The sequence below is a fragment of the Mustela nigripes genome, chromosome 2 (genome assembly GCF_022355385.1).
Source record: "Mustela nigripes isolate SB6536 chromosome 2, MUSNIG.SB6536, whole genome shotgun sequence".
Classification (NCBI taxonomy): Eukaryota; Metazoa; Chordata; class Mammalia; order Carnivora; family Mustelidae; genus Mustela; species Mustela nigripes.
In genome coordinates, this window is record NC_081558.1 from 21983108 (window position 1) to 22002710 (window position 19603).

The window sequence follows — 19603 nt, forward strand, 5'->3', positions numbered from 1 at the left end:
TTCGCCAACCACAACTTTGTGCACATGTACACTTGCTGTGTTCGATGGCGGGGGCACAGTGTACAGCACTAGCTCTGACAAGCTGGGAGCAGGGTCTCCATGAGGGCGCTGGAGCCCGCAGGGGCTGGTGCGGAGGTGTGGGTGCACTAACTCTGGGGAGGATCTAGTCACGAGGCAAAGACCGAACTCCCTACACCTCACCTCCAGCCCCTTCCACCTAAGCCGCACTGCCAAGGGATGATGGAGAAGTTGCTGGGCAAAAAACCGACTGCACTTTGGGACAGGAGCACGCAGCAACTTCTGTTCATTAAGAAGTATTTATTGGGGCACCTGGGTGGCTCAGTGGGTTAAGCCTCTGCCTTGGGCTCATGTCATGATCTCAGGGTTCTGGGATCGAGCCCCGTATCCGGCTCTCTGCTCAGCAGGGAGCCTGTTCCTCCTCTCTCTCTCTCTCTCTCTGCCTGCCTCTCTGCCTACTTGTGATCTCTCTCTGCCAAACAAATAAATAAAATCTTTAAAAAAAAAAGTATTTATAGGTCTTATTCATTAGGACCCTAAAGGAGGCCGAATGATACTAGGAGCCCAGTTTTCCAACGTTACTGCGATGGACCCAGATGATTCTGGTTAAAAAGGAATTGACATTAAATAGCAAGACTGAGGGGCACCTGGGTGGCTCAGTGGGTTAAGCCTCTGCCTTCGGCTCCGGTCATGATCCCAGGGTCCTGGGATCGAGCCCCGAGTCGGGCTCTCTGCTCAGCAGGGAGCCTGCTTCCCTTCCTCTCTCTCTGCCTGCCTGTGATCTCTGTCTGTCAAATAAATAAATAAAATTTTAAAAAAAATAGCAAGACTGATAATGCAATGGTAACGGGGCAAAGAGATGGTGCAAATCAACAGAAGTCCTTCCTTCTCCTCAAACTCTTCCAAAAAAGCATCTTTCCCCCCTACCTTTGAAAGTTAATTAGCAAATGAAATACTGACATTAAAAGCTCCCCCACCCAGGCACAGCAAGCAGGGCAGAAGAAAACAATAGCATCTGATCAGCTCAGAAGTCCAATGTCCGAAGTAAATACACGGTCCAGCACCTGATAAAGGTACTGTGGGCTCCCCCCAAATCACACTAAAATAACACACTTGCCCTACTGACCCAATATATGAACTCACATGTCAAGGAATGGCTGCTTAATTAAAAAAAAAAAAAAAAAAAAGACCAAGATGAGGTCCAGGCCAGACAGAGAAGACCGGAGAGAGGAGTGCACAGTTAAGCAAAGAGAAACAGCGCTCAGGGCGGGAAGGGAAGAGCAGGGGCGCGCTGCCAGGTCTTTCTGCCCCGGACACAGAAGGCTCCCTCACAGAGGCCAGGCAACGGTCCCCCTGTGAGTCAGGACCCACAGCCCAGGCACAGCATCCGTGTGCGGAGAAAAGTTACCATAAGGAATAAAGACGGTTCACGTACTCAAGCCATTGGCCTACCTTCCTTTTGGAATTTTTTTTCTTCTTTGAAAGGAAGAGATGCAAAAATAATGGATTTGTTTGCAAATCAGGAGACTGGCATGAAACCGGCAACACAAACTCATGATGAAAGGAGGCAGGCAGGAGGGCGTGCCCTGCTGGCATCAGGCTGGCGGGTGGCCGCGAGTGGGACAGAGCGCACAGCACCTCCGAGCCGGGAGCGAGCAGGAACGGGCAAGGCAGCAGCAGCCCCTTACAGAGCGACCCAAGAGGCCCAATCTGAGGTTACCAGTTCGAAGGCACAGCCAGAGCAGCACAGAAGGAATGCCGCTATTTCCACCATCAAAGCTTCTTCGTTTCATAAAAGGATGTGCTTTACAAACTTGTTTCCATGGAGAAGGAGCCTCCTGATATCTTAAGTGGTACTTAAAGCCAAACGTGTGAATCCCCCCAGAAGCCCTTTGGGGAAAGCAAGGCAGCTCAGCACACGTGTATGCAAGCTCCCTGGGGCACCCGTGTGGCTTCAGGAAGTCAGGAAGGGAAAGCTCCAGAGGCAGAGCTCAGGCCCAACTGCACTCCACTTCCTGGAGGCGGCCAGGGGGTGGCGGCAGAGGTCGGTGAAGTGCAGAGGGCCGGCTACCTCCGGGCAGACAGCCCAGGGGGCAGGTGCTAGTGGTAAGTAAACACCCGCTTCCCATGGGGCTTTTCCTATAAACAGGGAAGTAGGATGTGGGAAGGAGCCCCAGTCTGCCGGCCCGGCTGGCCATCTTTCAAGAGGAGCTGCTCCTGCCTACAGCGGCCCCGTGCGAACAGAAGCGCCGGTGGGACAGCTTTGGACGAGGCAAGGCCAGGCGGGCACTGTCAGGCACAGCCTCTCTCCACGCCGGAGAGCAGAGCAGAGCAGAAACCTGAGTGGGCCTGCTCCCGAGCTGGGGGGCTGGCAGTGTCCAGGCAACAGCGACTCTTCCTGGAGCAGAGGACGGACATTGTGGACAACAGGTCTCAGGCCCTGATGCAGGTGAGGGCGATGGGTTGTGCTAACCTTGGTTCGCTAACAAAGCTGATCCCAGAGCCCTGCCCCCAGAGACAATGGTTGCGAAGGTCTGGAATGGGTCCTGGGAACCTACATTTCTGACTCACCACCAGCACTTCTGAGGCAGGCAGTTGCAGGGCCTCACTTGGGGTCTGGGGTGGAGTGGGCATGGGGTGGGTAACAGGGTTCTGGGGGAGGGAGTGGGTCTCCAGGGTGGCAGGGAAGGAACTTGTGAGGGCTAAGGTTCACTTCCGTGCATCAAGAGACAAAACTACATGAGAGGGAGGAGGTCTGCCTCAGTGTGTGCCGCCCCCACCCACCCTAGGACTCCCCACCATGGGACAATCGGTTCTTCTGAGGCAGCCTGACCGAGCCTCATAAGACCATAACCACGGCCATGCTTCTGGAGGGTCTCTAACTGGTCAGGATACCTTACGTGTAGCTATTTTTCCAACTAGCGGGAAGCATTCTCCCTTTGAATACATAAAATGCCCAAGTGCCTGGGTGCTAGTCTCAGTGTGCTGATGGGTCTTGATCCTTGGCCCTTCGGCTCTGGCTCCTGGCCAGTGGATTTAAATATGTGCATTCTAGCCAAACCTCCCTCTGATGCAAGGTGCCCTGCTCTCTGGGTGTAAACAGCAAGTTTGGGACATCAAGCCCAGATGACTACTGTTATCATCCCACTGTCTGTGCACGTAGCTGCAAAGGTGAATCACACCCAAAAGGAATACATTATCGAAAGAAGAAAGATGCCTTGTCACCTCAGAACATTGCCCAAGAACGTTGCCTGCTAGGTGCACGATGCGGGATGCAGGGAGGTGGGCCTCAGCCTGGGCTCACACTGCTGGCTGGAGCACCAGGCCCCCAGGCTTGCCACACTGGTCCTGAAGCTGTCATTCAGGTCTACTGACCAGTGCAGGAAGCAATGGGTCAGTGGGAAGGGCTTGCCATATAGCACTTACCCCAATTTGTTTGAGGGGAAATCATACACCACTTCACCGTTGGCTGCCATCCGTGCAATCCCCACATGAGCAGTGTTTCCTTCAGGGGCCGAGGGTAGCTCACACCAGATCTCTGCTTCCTTCAGAGCCTTCTCTGTCATGTGGCAGGCCAGGGGTCTGGCGCCAACCTGCACTGGCTCTGGGAAGGCACGCCGTCAAGGGCACGCGCAATGACGATGAGGTGAGAGACTCTCCCTAGCTAACTCTGGAAAAAGCAACCTGAAAAACTTTGTATTCATTTCCTGGATTTCTCATTGAGAAATGTCATTCCCTCTCTAAAAAGCCAGACCACAGGGTTTGCATGGGGGAAGCCACAACTCCTGGGCCACCTCTGGTCTCATTCGGTGCACAACATCAGGTCTCCTTCCTGCTTTTACAGTGGCATGTTCCTGTGACATGTAAAATGGCTACCTCTCTCTTTCTGGCCCAGATTATTGTTAACTATCATATCCAAGATACAGTTTGTTGCCTTACGGAGCTCCTTAGGTCAATTACGCCCAAAAGGAATACATTAACCAAAAAGAAAAATGTTGATGAGAACAAAATGGTGACAAAAATAATGTATCTATTTTTAAAGAGTCTCTGGTCTTCTTAGACCAGAACTGGAACTCCTTAGAACTTCTTAGAACTGGAACTCCTCCTTCCTGCTTGAGGCTTCAAACGGATGGCATTCAAGCCGGCGCTTTTCTCCGATGTCTCGCCCACCGGGGTCGGTCCTCCCCCACTTCGGTCAGTCCTCCCCCACTGCAGACCCCTCAGCAGGGCTCTCCTGCACGGCTAATGCGTTCTGCCCACAAAACCGCCCCACAGCTGGTCCAGGTGCCACAGGTGTCCATGCCTCTGAGGTCACGAGGTTTTGTCGGCCAGTCTGGACCCACCGAACTGAGTCCTCAAGAAGTTTATCAGCTTGGTCTCTGTGAGGAACGCCATCCCAAGCGTCACTCCCAGACAGAAGGCCCCCACAGCAATGTGTGCCAGCCTGGCTGGCCAGCCCTGCTCACAGCAGAGGAACACCTGCGGAGAGATACCACCGTCACCACTCGGGCCCCTCCACCTGGCCATCGGGGGCAAGCCAGGGGAGCAGAGGCCCAGCCGCTCCAGGCTGGAGTCAGATATGACGGCTGCATACCGAGGGGCTAACTCTGTTCCTACCGGTGACTCAGTTTGGCCACATCTATCAAGACATGCTGTCTTTGAGGCTTGGGGAAGGGGGAAGAGGAGGCAGCTACTTGCCCAGCTGGTCCAGGAAGAGCAGAGCCAGCGAACAATGGGCAAACTGCAAAAGTATGGGGGTGGGGGGCCTGCAGGGGCTCTCACCTCAGAAACACTGGTAATCCCACCACTGAGGGCGAATGCCCCGAGGAGGGTGGGTGACAGGTACAGGCCCGCCAGAGGCCTATGGGGGCTCCTTCCATAGTAGCGGTGGATGAACCAAAGGCTCTGTGTGATGCGAACGCCCATGTTAAAGCAGTTGGCCAAGATGAAGCCCACGCTGCCGCACCATCGGGTCAGGAGGTAGGATAACCCCAGGAATGAAGACGAGAGGGCCAGCATTGTGAAATTGTACCTGTGGAGAGGGAGAGCAGCAAAGCGGGGGAGTGGGTACCTTGTCCTGAACAAGCCTGCTCCAAAACGAGCGGCTGTGACCATGGAATCCCAGAGAGCACCTCTGAGCAGCAGTAACCCAGCTGGTTTTCTTAGCTGTGAACACTGTATGGAGAAGAATGAGGAGATGAACAACTCAAGGTATTATGGTTTTTAAGGATCACTGATTAGTTTAAGTGACATTTTGTGATCCAAACACATAAAAATCCTGTTCAGCCCAAGTATTGAATGTGAGGCACAAGAATATGACACGGATAATAATTATACATGAACGCCAACTCTGTGACAGCCCGTCAGGAGCACAGGCCTATGCTGATGAGTGAACACACGTGACCCTTGCCCTGTGAGATCTGGCTGCATTTCAGAGACAAGGAAACCAGGCACAGGGAGGCTGGGCAATTTGCCTAAGGAGTGACCTGACTCTGGTCCCTCAACTTAAGGAAATGCACACCATTTCCCTTGGGGAAATGGAGAAACCCTATAACCTTGGCCTGTAGCGCTCACTTGAAGTAAGTAACCCGCCTTCAAAATGACATGCACACAGGGAGTAAGGCCGGAACCATGACAGTGACCTTCAGACTCTTACACATCTTTTCTGTGTCCAGAGCTCTCTGGATTCCTCACTGGATAGATGATGCTACCCTTCCACTTAGTTAGCTTAGTTACCTTCAGTCCTCACCAAGGGAAACTGAGTATCAGCAAAGATGAAACAGCTGCTGTAGTCCTCCAAAAGGCTTGTAGCAGAGCCACAGCATTGGGTTTCTGCTTAGTGAGCAGCAGGCAATTCTAATACAGAGTTGTTGAGGGAAGCAAACTGTTAGGTCCCCCAGCCCTGTCTGCTAGGTTAGGGAGGCCACTCAGGTTCCGCACATGAGGGGGTGGTAAGAAAGCCACTGTGTCTGCTGAATGCCCAGGTACTAGTTCTTGGGCTGACCAAGCCCAAGATGCTATAGAGATATACTTTATCAGAGGGGGTGATACTACTACTACCACTACTATTACTATTACTACTACTACTACTACTACTACTACTACTACTACTACCACACACACACACACACACACATACACACACACACACTCCCCCAACAGGGGAGGTGTGCTTTTCCCTAACTACTGACCAATGATCAGAAGGGCCAACTTCACAACAAGCCACTGAGGGTGGGGGCCATCCCAAACGGGTTAGTTATCTGACCTCTTTTCCAAAAAAGAACAGAGATGTATGGTCTTTCTTCCCCCCAGAAACCATCTCAAATCCTTGGAGTGGGGACTATAGATGCACAAACTTTCAAAGTCATCCTCACCCAGCTCCAAGTAAAATGTCAATAATGAATGAAATCAGTAGTTAATTTATGCTAATTCAACAGTGTGGCTTCTTTGGTGTGGCCATTTGGGAAGAGCTGATAATGGGGTCCACTGTTTTTCACTAGAGTAGGGCTCTACAGCTGTGGAACTTTCCAGAACTCACAAATCTAGAGCCTTAAAAGCATAATCCACTTCAGGAAAAAAAGAAATTTAAAGATGCAATTAAAATACCACTTTTTTAAATTGAATAAACCTGTTGCAAGAGGGTTCTCTTACAAATGAAAATAAAGGTAAACAAAATTGCTTTGATCTCCACAGTACCACTGAAGTTCACATAAAAGGCAAAGGTTCCTGTTCTATCCCACAACTCCATGGGATCTGTAGAACACTGAATTTCATACAAAATAGTCAGTAATGATATTTATACTGGTGTATATTAAAACTGATGGAAATTGAACACGAGGTAAAGCAGATGAATTTACCTTGAGATTTGTAAGCTAGCAACCAATATTAGGATTGAGAAATTGATGGCTATCAGATAACCTTTTAAGTGTGAAGATGAAAAATTAAAATTGGCTTTGATCAGAATTTTAAATGCTTTATCTGTGGTATCTGTGATCATTATGAACCCACAAGCCACCTTGGGGAAAAAATATGGTTGGCTTTACTTAAAAGTACACCATTGCTCATTCCAAGTCTTAAGTCATCTTGGGTGAACTCACCTTATCCATTCCTACAGGCTACTGAGAAAAATAATGTAGTTGGTGTCAATACCAGTTTATAGTTTCAGATATAACCTTAGGTGTTGTCTACAGTCACTTTTCTTACCATTCCACCATAAACTTGCTGGCCCATCAACGGCACCCATCTTGATGTCAAGCATAGCACCACACTGTGTTTCTATCTTATCTTCAGTAGACAGGTTTCTGTTTCCCAGGGTGAATTTGAGTGTGGGAAACACAAAAGAGGAACTTCCCCAATTCTAAGTTTGCTGACCCAACCCGCAGTTTGATTTCAAAATCTAACTGCTGGTTTCCTTGAACCAGTTTTTGTATTTTTTTCCAGGGGTCTTAAGCTCAGTTAAATGATTTCCAGCAAACTTAGGCTCAAAATTTCTTGAGACCTAAATTCCTTTCCACTCAGAAAGAGATCCTAAACCATATATATTTTGTGTGTATAGACTGTTTACCTAAAGGAATAAATGCTTATTAAACTTAAAAAAAAAAAAAAAGCCACTTTTAAAATCAATGCAAAATTAGTGACAATAATGACTATTTTTTAAGGTTCAGTTAACATAAATAGTCAGTTATTATTTACTTATAAAACAGTCAACGCTTAGTTCTTCCATGGCCCCAAGAAGATACTGGGATTAAAATCAGGCTTATTAAGAGACGGCAGGGCAAGGATGTTGACCATGGCAACAACCAAAGCGCCCCCCAGTGGGTGCTGGCTGAACACATCAAGACCCGCCATCCATCAGTGTAGCCTCGGCAGCCACGGAAGGGATGGCGCCAGTCTCTTACCGCCAAAGTGAGAAGATCGCGCTCACCCTTCACTTCTTGAGTTACGGGGTCCAGTTCCAAGGTGGGCATTCACAAGCCAGCAAATCAGACAGTCTTGGGCTTTTGCATCGCTGACCTCTGTGCCTGGCAGACTCTGCTTGGTCATCCAGCCTCAGCCCAACTGCCATCTTCCCAGAGGGGCCTCCCAACCTAAAAGAGCCCCACTCTCACTGCATAACCTAGTTTTAGTTATCCATATGGTGCAGTATTTCCTTATTTATTTACTTGTTTGCTGTCTGCCTCTCCGACGTCAGCTCCAGGAAAGCAGGGATCTCGTCTGTCTTTTTACTGCTATGTTCCTGGGACTTAAAATGAGGCCTGATAGAGTAGAGGCTCAAAAAGCACTTGTCAAATGAACAAAAGAAACTGAGACACCCTTAACAAAACAGAACAAAATTCTTCAATGGGGCGGGTTGAAAAACCCGTCAGTCATATTCGATATATATTATGTAGTTATTTACAAAAAAGCAACTTGGAATTCAAAGGATGTTCTAATATTTCACATCCAATCAAATGCCCTATTTTTATTTAGAAAAACATGGATTGACCTGAAGTTAAGTAAAAGCCCATGATTTGATCAATATGGTATTTTTTTTTTTCAATTCAGAATCTGAAATGTAGGGGCGCCTGGGTGGCTCAGTGGGTTAAAGCCTCTGCTTTCGGCTCAGGTCATGATCCCAGGGTCCTGGGATCGAGCCCCGCATCGGGCTCTCTGCTCAGCAGGGAGCCTGCTTCCTCCTCTCTCTCTGTCTGCCTCTCTGCCTACTTGTGATCTCTGTCTATCAAATAAATAAATAAATCTTTAAAAAAAAAAAAGAATCTGAAATGTAAATCAATGATGGCCTTTAATGAAGCTACCCAATCCCACCATAAAAATCCTTACTAGAGTTTGGTGGTCTGGTAGTTTGGTAGTCTGGTTAAATTCACAGAGATGAAAAAATGCTGGGGTCTGTGATGAGCCCAGGTGCCATGTGCTCAGACCACAGCTGGGGGCTGGGCCAGGGGCCCAGACAGGACCTAGGCTACTGTGGTTAATACACATAGGAAGACCATGTTTAAAGTCACATTTAACTCTTTGGGGAAGTGCGTTACTGCAGATGAAAAGTACATTAGAAGGCGCACTGGGTCTGTCTTTTCTCTATGTTAACTACTCATATCATGAAAATAATTTTCCAGATGTTTATGTATCATCAAAATCCTATTACAACTAACTTAAAAAGTTGTTTCTTTTGGTTCAATGCTATGTAAGAGGAAAGAAAGCAACTAGCCACTGGTCTTTATTCCCTCATGGTTTGATTGTAAGATCCATTTTTAACATTTTAAGCAGGCTTAATGCTGACTCTCCCCCTCCACACTAACGCTGAAATTATTACCACAAAATTCCCTTCAAAGAGGTGGATTCCTAGTCCAGAGCTCTTTCCACCAGGGCTCAGCGCCTCCTTTAGTATACTTCACATTGTATCTAAAAATTATCTCCTGTTTGAATCACCTTTTAAATAAAAACACATTATCTCAAAATCAAACTTAAATCGGCCTTTTCATCTATGAAAAAAATAAGGGGTGAGGAGGATGGCCTCGAAGTAGTTTGCCAGCGATGTAAAAACCCTATCTGGACAAATATTTGAAAACTATGGGCTGGGAGCTAAAAGTGGGCAGGGAAATCAACTGACTCAGAGAATGAGCCATGACATGGCAGTCTGAAAAATGAAATAAAACGGAAGTAAAATCCATCAGTGCGTCCTGCACGTACCTGGGGCATTACTGCTTTGTGAAAGCTCCACTCAGTCACGCCCACCGGCCTCTGTAGAGAGTCACAGGGCTCCGAGTGGTTTTACTGATAAGCTGGTCTGGGCCCGAAGTTTCTAACGCCCTATCATTGGAAATCTCCTGGGGCTGTGATGAGGTTCCTTGGCCCAAGCCCTTCAGTGCTAGTACAGTTGGTCTAGGCACTCAAGGCCTTACAGAGACAGCACGAAAGCCCCCAGGAGACCCTGGCGTCAGTGGGCAAAGGGATAACAAGGACCGTGTGCCCGATGCCCGATTCCCTCTAGCCACCCCTCTGCTGTCTTTGCCTTCTGTTCCTCTCCTTTTCCTCTCAATTCTATCCTTCTCCTCAACCTCATCTGCCAGCGGCGGCGCCTCCATGCCGCTTTTGGCGTTTGGAACACGCCCTGGGTGTGGGTCGGAAGCTCTTAGCCAGTTCCCACAGAATCCCTGAGGGGGTTGCTGGTCTGCAGGTGGCTAGGAGATGGGGTGGAGGAAGGGCGGACAAGAATCCACACATCTAACAAGCTCCACAGGGGACCGTGACAGGCACATAAGCAGTGTCAGGCACCACTGTCTGACGTACCAGGGCAGAGGTCCTGATATGGAGTCAACGGACAGGAAAAAATGGTGGCAAAATGTGTATGTGCACTTGGGCCTTTCTCGGAGGAGAGATGACACAGACTCCTGAGCTTCTCCAGGCCCTAGGAGAGTCTCGGGGGTAGGATGCTATATCTTGAAGAAGCTCCATGATAACCCACTGGGGCGCTGGGCATGGAGGCAGAAGAGGGGAGCTTGTCTTGTGCCTGTCGCTGCAAACCTAGGCTAACACAGCCCTTCAGGGCCCAGGTTTCTCCCTCCTCCGAAGGGAGGTGAAGGGCAGCTGCCACCCCAGTCCTGTGTGGGGAGAACTCGCCGCATGGCTCCCGAGCCAGCACTGGCCACCCAGCAACGGTGCCACACCAGCGGGGAGCGCTACCTCTACAAGGCTTTCTGGGAACGCATGTTCAGGATGAAAGGAAAGAAGACAGGCAAGTTACTTCAGTTTGGCCCAAGGCCGTGATTAAAGGCAGGTCTTTCTGGGTACCTACCTGTCGACCTCCTCTTTGCTCATGGCAGCAAATGTGAAACACTCGGTCACTCCGTTGATGGCAAGCAGGAGGACATAGAGACAGTAGGAACGCAGCAAAATAGGACCTATAAGGAAACAACCCACTGAGACTCTAGAGTCTCTCTAGACTCTAGAGCCCAGACAGGAGGTCTGCATGTACCAGAACTGGGTCAGGAGCCCGGCTGGTGTCATTAATAGGCAGACACACACTTGAGCCTATGGTCTTAATCCTGGAAGGACTTCTAGTACTCCATGGCACTGATTAAAATAAACAGTTGAAAAAGAAGGGGCAATTATAGGGGAGGGTATGTGATATGGAGTGTACTGTGAAATGTGTAAGCCTGATTCACAGACCTGTACCCCTGGGGCGAATAATTCATGTTAATAAAAATAATAATAATAAAAAAAAATGAAAGGGCAATTAAGAATAAACTTCCAGGGGGGCCTGAGTGGAGCAGTCAGCTTAGTGTCTGACTTTTGGTTTCTGCTCAGGTCATGGTCTTGGGGTCCTGGGACTGAGTCCCATATTGGGATCCCTGCTCAGCATGGAAGCAGTCTCTCTCCCTCCCCTGCTGTGTGCATTCTCTCTCAAATAAATAAATAAAATCTTAAAAAAAAAAAAAAAAAAAAAGGGAATAGATCTACAAATGTCTCGCTTAACAAAATGTTATCTGCCCAGGAAGCAAATCTTCTTGCTTCTTAAACTAGCATGAAGAGGTCTGGTGGTTTGAGCACTCAAGGGCCCCTCATAGCAAGAGAACTTGGCCCTGAAGACAAGACCATGGGGAGAAGCCCAGGACTTGGGAGCAGCAAAACACTAGAGACAGAACACACCTACAAATCTGCAGAGAGAATCAGAATAACCATGACATTTTCTTCTAAAACATGGTGATGCAGACCTATAGCTGATAAAAAAATCTGCTAACAAAAGACTGTGAGCCTTAAAAATGGAATGGGTCGGGGTGCCTGGGTGGCTCAGTGGGTTAAAGCCTCTGCCTTTGGCTTGGGTCATGATCTCAGGGTGCTGGGATCGAGCCCCGCATCGGGCTCTCTGCTCAGCAGGGAGTCTGCTTCCCACCCACCCCCCCCGCCTGCCTCTCTGTCTACTTGTGATCTCTGCCTGTAAATAAATAAATAAAATCTTTTTGAAAAAATAAAACGGAATGGGTCCTCTCTTTTGGGAGGGCCATTACCAAGAGGCAGCCAAGTAACTTCTAACAAAACAACCTATGACCCAGCAATCCCACTCCTAAATATACAACCAACAAAAATAAATGTACATGTTCACATAAGCACTTGTACAAAAATGTCCATAGAAGCTTTACCTATAATAGTCCAAACTGACCATCAACAAGAGAAAGAATAAATAAACTATGGGTATCCATATAAAGAAATACCTTTCAGAGAAGGAATCCAAGAGGAAAAAAGTACTGATCCATGCAAATATATGGATGAATCCCCAAAAATATATCTTGAGAGAAAGAAGCCAAACACCAGTGTCCATGGTGTATGATTTCATTGGGACAAGGATCTGGGACAAGGAAGTCCCTTTTAAAAGCAATACTAATCTGGGGTGCCTGGGTGGCTCAGTTGGTTAAGTGTCTGACTTGGTTTTGGCTCAGGTTATGATCTTGGGGTCATGGGATCAAGCCCCATGACGGGCTCTGCACAGAGCATGGAGTCTGCTTCTCCCTCTGCCCCTCCCCCTGCTCAGGCTCTCTCTCTCTCTCGCTCAAGTGAAAAAAATGATAAAAACAGTACTATTCTATGGTGATAGAAATCAGAAGAGTGGTTGCCTCTGAGATGGAGAATGGGCAGTTGACTGGAAAGAGTCCTGAAAGAACTTTCTTGGGTAAAGGAAAGGTTGCAGATCTTAACCAGGATGTTGGCCCCACCGAGGCAGCATCCAGGTCCCACATATGGAGATGACAGCACGGGGGATAGGGGCTCAAAGAGGCCAGTTCCAGTCATAGGTAAGTCCACTTCCCAGGTGAGGACAAAGACTGATAGGCAACTGGGACAACTGAAGACAGCAGTGTTGCAAGTTTTACTTTCCAAACTCAGGTGAGGGCACCTGGGTGGCTCAGTTGGTTAAGCGGCTGCCTTTAGCTTGGGTCATGATTCCAGAGTCCTGGGACTGAGCCCCGCATCAGGCTCCCTGCTCAGCGGAGAGCCTGCTTCTCTCTCTCCCTCTCCCTGCCTCTCTGCTCACTTGTGTTCTCTATCTCTCTACCAAATAAATCTATAAAATCTTAAAAAAAAAAAACAAAACCAATTCAGGTGATTCGGTTGAGCCACAGAAAGTTGCCATTCTTTTCTCTTATTAAGCTCAGGCTAGAGACAGTCAAGTTTTGTGAAGTTTTTTTTTTTTTAAGATTCTATTTATTTATTTAGAGAAAGAGCGAGCACATGAGGCAGGGGAAGGAAGAGGGAGAGGGAAAGAATCTCGAGAAGACCCAATGCTGAGTGCAGAGCCCCACACAGGGCTCAATCCCACCACCCCGAGATCATGACTTGAGCCAAAAATCAAGAGTCAGAGGCTTCACTGATTGAGCCCGCAAGGTGCCCCAAGCTGTGTGGAGTATTTAGGTGAATGAAGACTAGCAGGGGAGAGCACCAGCGTTCATCTTTTCCAGCACAGGAAAGATGTTTGGATCCAGAGCACTAGTCTGAGGAGTTAGGAACAGGGCAAGGAGGTGCAGGGTGGCGTGGAGACGAGGGAAGGAAGCCAGCAGGGGCCCAGAGGGGATGGACTACCAGGAGCCACTGTGGGTTACAGAGAGCCCGAAGTTTGGTCAAAGTGTGAGGCAGCTACAATAAGGAGACAGATGCTAGAAGACCCTGTTGGGACAGTGACAATGATGGAGCCCTGGGCCAGAGATGACAGTGGTCCTGGCTCACCAGACAGGACATTCTTTCCAGAGACTGAGAAACCAGATCATTCTTAAGACTTTCCTCTTTCAGAAGATGATACCAAGAGAGTATCTTTTTGCGTCTAAAATTCTTCTTCTTCTTATAGTGCTGTATTAGTTTCAGGTGTACAATACAGTGATTCAACAACTCTATACATTACTCAGTGCTCGTTGTGTTGAGACTAAAATTATTAATGGCTCTGACATAAGCCATTAGAAACAGAACTTACTACCTTAAAAAGCAACTACCACTGACCCTTTTAACCGATAACTCTTTCTACCAATGCTGAAAACTGGCACCAGCCTCTCACTCACACCAAAGGCCCACACAGTCACAGCAGTCTGCTTCTAGACCTTCTAAGACTAAGTACGCCACCAGGTGAACACTGTGCTGATGGGACAGCCTTCTCCTCATGACCATGTCCTGTGACTGTGTGACAATCAAGGCTGTTCCCCGGGGATCACCTTTCTGGAGGGGCTGTGCTGCTGCAAAAACGGTTGAGTGCCCAGTGTCTGCACATGACTTACTGATGGCTTCCTGACGAGCCTCCCTGCCTGCCTGATGGAAACGCAGGTCTCAAAGCACGAGCCCCAGGCAGCTGCAACCACATCATGGTTTCATAACAGGTGTTTCTACAAACTGAATGACCTTTGCTCTTGGGTAGAAACTCGGCCCTTCATCCCCTAATACCAAAGTCTGGGCCCGGAGACCGAAACATGTCAGCGAACTTGTAAAATGACATTTGAAAAAGCCCGTTATGTTGAGATAGAGCAGCAGAAACAAGTCTTCAGAGTTCTTGTCTAGTGACACGAGGAACTGAAAGCATTTTTGCTGAACCCAAGATGAAATGGACTGCAAACAGATTGCCAGCCTATGGCCCAGCACATTTGAAACTGGTGAAGTCCCCAGGGCCTAGCAAGTGCCATGAGAGGCTCAGTGGCAAGGGTGCCAGGAGCTTCTAAGTTAGATACATTCATACTTTTGTCCTTCAAAAACCAAGAGTCACTGGATTAAATATCCCGTTTTGCTTGCTGAGATCAATTTGATTCTCTGCAAATGGCTCTGAGTTACCCTTCAGAGGCTCATGCATCAGGCTGGGAGATTTATGCGGCATTTGCTACCTTCAGACATGTTTAATATCAAGCGGAGACTCATTAGAGCCTGCTTTCTGCCTTCTTCCCCCACTCCAGAGGGTGTGCAGGGAGGTACCCAGCAAAACACATTTTAGGCCTGGGAGGAAAGCCAAGGATTCATAATGACTTCTCCAAGCGAGGTTGGGGGACTGACGGCCCAAACAGACAGTGCTAAAGCCCCAGACGGCACTGAGCTGTTTCTGACCTCATGTGAGAGCAATGGTCTCAGAGGCCCATGCACGGACACCGACAGACACCAACCTGTATGCACCCAAGTTTTTGAATTTTGTAAGACTCTTTTCTGTTCGCACAAAAGAACAAATCTGGCAAAACTCTTGTGCATACCTGATCCAGAGCTAAGCATAGCCCCTCCATAGATATCCAAAGCCAGCTGAGAATAGGCAAAGCCAAAAATGGTGATGGTCAGGCCAGTCAGCAGGGCCAGCTTGAGCAGCGACTCCAAAACCGTGGCGGCCACAGCAACGTCCTCCTGGGGCCAGGGGAGAGGGAAGGAAGTTGGGTGAATCATGAGCTAAAGAAAAACTTTTACCCTTGCCCTTCTCTCTCTGCTGTCTCACAGATCACTCTTTCAACTGCTGAGAGGCATCCCTGCTTCTCTGCAGCCTGTGTGTGTTTTCATGTCAATTAGCACGAAGGAAATGAAGGGGAAAAGCCAATCTGTTCCTCCTCAGGTAGTGTGGGAGAGGGGTGGTTTTTAGCTCATTGGGGATACGTTTTCAAAGGTCGCTTAGGAAACATTCACTTTCCTCTCTGATATTTATTCTTAAATAGAGAGAAAAAAATTTTAATTCTTAAAAAGAATTTAAAAATTCTTAAATTTTAGGTTGCTAGCTGGCTTGCTTCGTCAGAGTGCTTCTCCTGACAAACGTTTCCAAATCCTGATGCTTTTGTCAAAGTATGCTGAGGAAAATACTCCTAAATCAACCGAGAACCAGATTAGTTTGTTTCCAGATATTGTGCATAAATTGTATTTTGCAAAGTGTCTTCTAAGACATGTAAGAGGCCAGCTTAGCTTCCTTTTAATTCTCAGATAAGTCAGACATTTTCAACAGTTTCAGAAAAGGGAAGTTTCTACAATCAGATACACCTGGATTAAAATCTTTTCTGCATTTGCCAATCAGAGTAGGTAGGTTCTCACGGTCAGAGTGCAGTCTGGGCACTTCATAATCTTTAAGAAGCTTAACCAACTGGTGTGGAGAGGGAAATGAAATGAGCAGGTCCTCTCTTCCCCATGCTGAATGCGAGCCTTGCTCCAGCCCTGGCATCCTTCAGCTCATGTTTGGATCTTGAGAATCTGAGGATGGAGGAGGCAATCTCAATCTTCCAGCTAAGCCTAGACCATGGAAAGGGGGGGGTCTGTGCTACACTGGGGACAGCTGCAGAAAGTTCTGGATCAAGAATGAGGTCACAGAGAAGGAGTAAGGGTAAGAAGGAAAGGGCCAGCCAGGGCAAAGGGAGGAGGCTGTGAAAGAAGTGAGCTCAGAGTCCTGCCATCATTCCATTCAGATGGAAGAATAAGAACCTAGAAGGAAATTTCAAACAGAGGGAAACTGACTGCTCTACATTTCAGTCTGCTTATCCCACAACTGGAGAATTCACCTGAGAGAGAGTGACATTAGAACCAAGACTACCTGCTTCTGAAGTGTGGCATCCTTTCCTCTCTCCAGCACCTTAGCAAAGAATATGTAAAAACTCTCCTCTATTGGCTGGAAAATTAACCTGGCCACTAGAGAGCCAAGATTATTCACTATGTCATATACACCTAGAAGACAAAAAGGAAGAAACAACAATCCTTCTGGTTTTTCTATTTGAATTTCACAGCACCATTAACATTTTTTCTGACTTAATTTTTAAAATTAAACTGTTTGAGGTAATTATAGATTCACATGAAGTTTGAAAACATAACACATCCATTACCCAGTTTCCGGAACAGTAACATCTTGTGACAGTATTGGCCAATATCACCGCTAGGGTATTGACACTGATACAGTCAAATACCGAACATTCCCATCACCGGCACCTCTTTATAAAAATCATTAATGCTGGGCACCTGGGTGGCTCAGTCAGTTGGGCGTCCAACTCTTGGTTTTGGCTCAGGTCATGATCTCAGGGTCCAGGGACCCAGCCCTGCATCAGGCTCTGCACTCAGCAGGGAGTCAGCTTGAGGATTCTCTCCTTCTGCCCCTCCCCTCACTCTCTCTAAGAAATAACTAAATTTTTAAAAAAATCATTAATGCAAAGTTGATTTTTGAAAATGTTTCTTTCCTCTACTTTAGCATTACAGTTAAAAATAAATATGAAGAGGGGCGCCTGGGTGGTTCAGTTGGTTAAGTGTCGGGACTTCAGCTCAGGTCATGATCTGAGAGTCCTGGGATCAAGTCCCACACTCAGATGTGAGTCTGCTTGAGGATTTGCTCTCTCTCTCCCTTTCCCTCTGCCTCCCCTCTGCTTATGTCTCTCTAAAATAAATACATAAGGGACGCCTGGGTGGCTCAGTTGGTTGGATGACTGCCTTCGGCTCAGGTCAGGATCCTGGAGTCCCAGGATTGAGTACCGCATCAGGGTCCCAGCTCCATGGGGAGTCTGCTTCTCCCTCTGACCTTCTCCTTGCTTGTGCTCTCTCTCACTGTCTCTCTCTCAAATAAATAAATAAAATATTTAAAATAAATACATAAAATCCTTAATAAATAAATAAGAAGAAAATATCAAGACCTATCTAGCTGTACAAACACAGGGCAGATCTGTGATTGTGATAATGAAGCTCCCTTTTCTCTTAGCACCCCAACCCTGCAATGGGCACCAGAGCTCTGCAGAAACCAGGAGACCTCTAAAGAGGACCTGCCACCCGAGTCACACGAGAGCAGGTAGTCAGTACACTGTAGATATCTGCAGATACCTGCGATTTTCAATCTTCAGGCATCATTTTATTACGGTCTCCATCTTTTATCATCATCAGGCTTATTTTTCATTAAATGTGTCAAGCTGCTGGAAAAAATACTAGAAAGTATCTACTAATGGTATTCACTACAGAATTTTCATCTTACCCTGATCGCCAAAATTTAACACGTTCAAAAATGTCATTACGTATCGCTCACCTACAAACAGAGAAGTAAAATAATTAGCATTTTAAGAGGACATAATTTTGTTTTCTTTTTTCTTATTGTCTAGCAACTCTCCAGCTGGCAGATACTCTCAAAGGAGAAAAATTATATAATCAATTAAAGATATCTTCCTTGTCCTAATGTTGATTTCAAATAATTTCAAAATAGTAACAACTGGGAAAGTGGTAGGGCATTTACTGACAGCAAATATCCAAACCAGTTAAATTAAAAACGAAACAAAGTCAATAAAACCAGTCTAATAACTTAAAAAGCGGGGAAGGGGGAATTACAAAAATGTTAATAATGAAAATGATTGTTCCAAATTTTAAGTGTATGTTCTGTGAAATGAAAGGTCCATGATCATATGCACAAATGTGTCAAGTTGCCTCCCTGGGTGGAGAAAGCTCTATGGAGACTGGAAAGGCTTTGGAGCCCAAGCTCATGATTCAAATATAAGACAGGCTAATGCCTTCAAGATGAAGACACCAGTCTAGAGCCCCTCCCCCATCTTTCACACATTTTATTATCTGTTAGTGGAAAACACAACCCACTGTGGAGACGGAGCTCTGGAGTGACCATAGCCCTAACGGGCAAATTCTCACCCCCTTGCAACCTGCTCAAAAAGGAAAGCAATCTTCAGAGACCAGAAGAAGTGAGGATCTTCTCTTAAGACTCCCTTCAGTCCCAGTCTCCCTGCACTCTCCTAGCACTGCAGCAGTGGCAGGGCCTCTGCAGGTCCTCTCGGGCGTGGCTCACAGTACAGTACTCGCTCCTGTCCACATCTCTGCACTGCCCTGATCCATCCTCACTGCTAACAGTCCCAGTTTCAGCAATACAGATCTTAAGGCAACCCCTGCTTCCATACCTTTAAATTGCTCTTTGGTGTTTACAAAAAGTCCAAGCTCCTTAACTCTGCATTTGAGGCCTTTTATAAGTTGACCCCAGACTATCTTTTTGGTCTTTCTTCGGCAAACTCATCCTCACCTCCCAGCATTACATTGTCATCCTCTGCTTTACCTGATCAGGTTTTAGCCCCTCCGGGTCTGGAGCCCCTCCTGCTCCCAGCCTCTGTTTTTAGCACTGCTGGCTATCTAGACTGGCTTCTTTGTAGGGACCTCCCTGTGCCCTGGTAAAATTGGCCTCTCTTCCCACACTCTGTAAGCTCCCTGGAGGCAGGAAACACATCTCCCTCATTTCTCTGTCCCTGGTTTCCTAGCAGAGCTCCAGGAAATGCAATGGCATTTGAAAGACACTAATATTTCCAAGTACAGACCTCACAGCCCTGGCTCATAACTAACCACACAAAAATCTTCAGTCTTGAGTGAGAGAATGAGCTCCTTGAGGCTGTGGCCTATAATTCATTCATCTGTGTACTCTCAGCACCTGGCACACAGTGTTCAGGAAATGTGGGGGCAGAGGTAAAAGCATCTATATTTTTGCTATTACAATGAACGATTTCAACTTTTTTTTTAGCATTGTAGTTTTTACATAAGAAGAATTTGGGGATGGGGGGGAGGGTTCTTGTCCAGTCATTTCCTTATTTTACAGTGATGGAGATGGAGATGGTTCCTAACAGCCCTCTGCCAGTCAGGCCGGAGAGGTCCA

At 47.4% G+C, this 19603-nt stretch overlaps 1 protein-coding gene across 2 annotated transcripts in view; it reads right to left on the reverse strand.

The window, feature by feature from the left end:
• Positions 1–4018: 4018 nt before the first annotated feature.
• The window catches only part of RFT1 (RFT1 homolog), a 36137-nt gene continuing 20552 nt past the window's right edge, over positions 4019–19603 (reverse strand). The window contains exons 8-13 of one of the 2 annotated variants that reach the window (XM_059389941.1): positions 17942–17992; positions 16529–16659; positions 15222–15366; positions 10811–10916; positions 4801–5050; positions 4019–4497 (exon numbers count right to left, since the gene is read on the reverse strand). In XM_059389941.1, coding sequence (XP_059245924.1) covers positions 4330–4497; positions 4801–5050; positions 10811–10916; positions 15222–15366; positions 16529–16659; positions 17942–17992 — 851 coding nt within the window. In that variant the 3' untranslated portion in view covers positions 4019–4329. The remainder of the gene's footprint in view (positions 4498–4800; positions 5051–10810; positions 10917–15221; positions 15367–16528; positions 16660–17941; positions 17993–19603) is intronic. The other variant, XM_059389943.1, reaches the window with a different exon arrangement.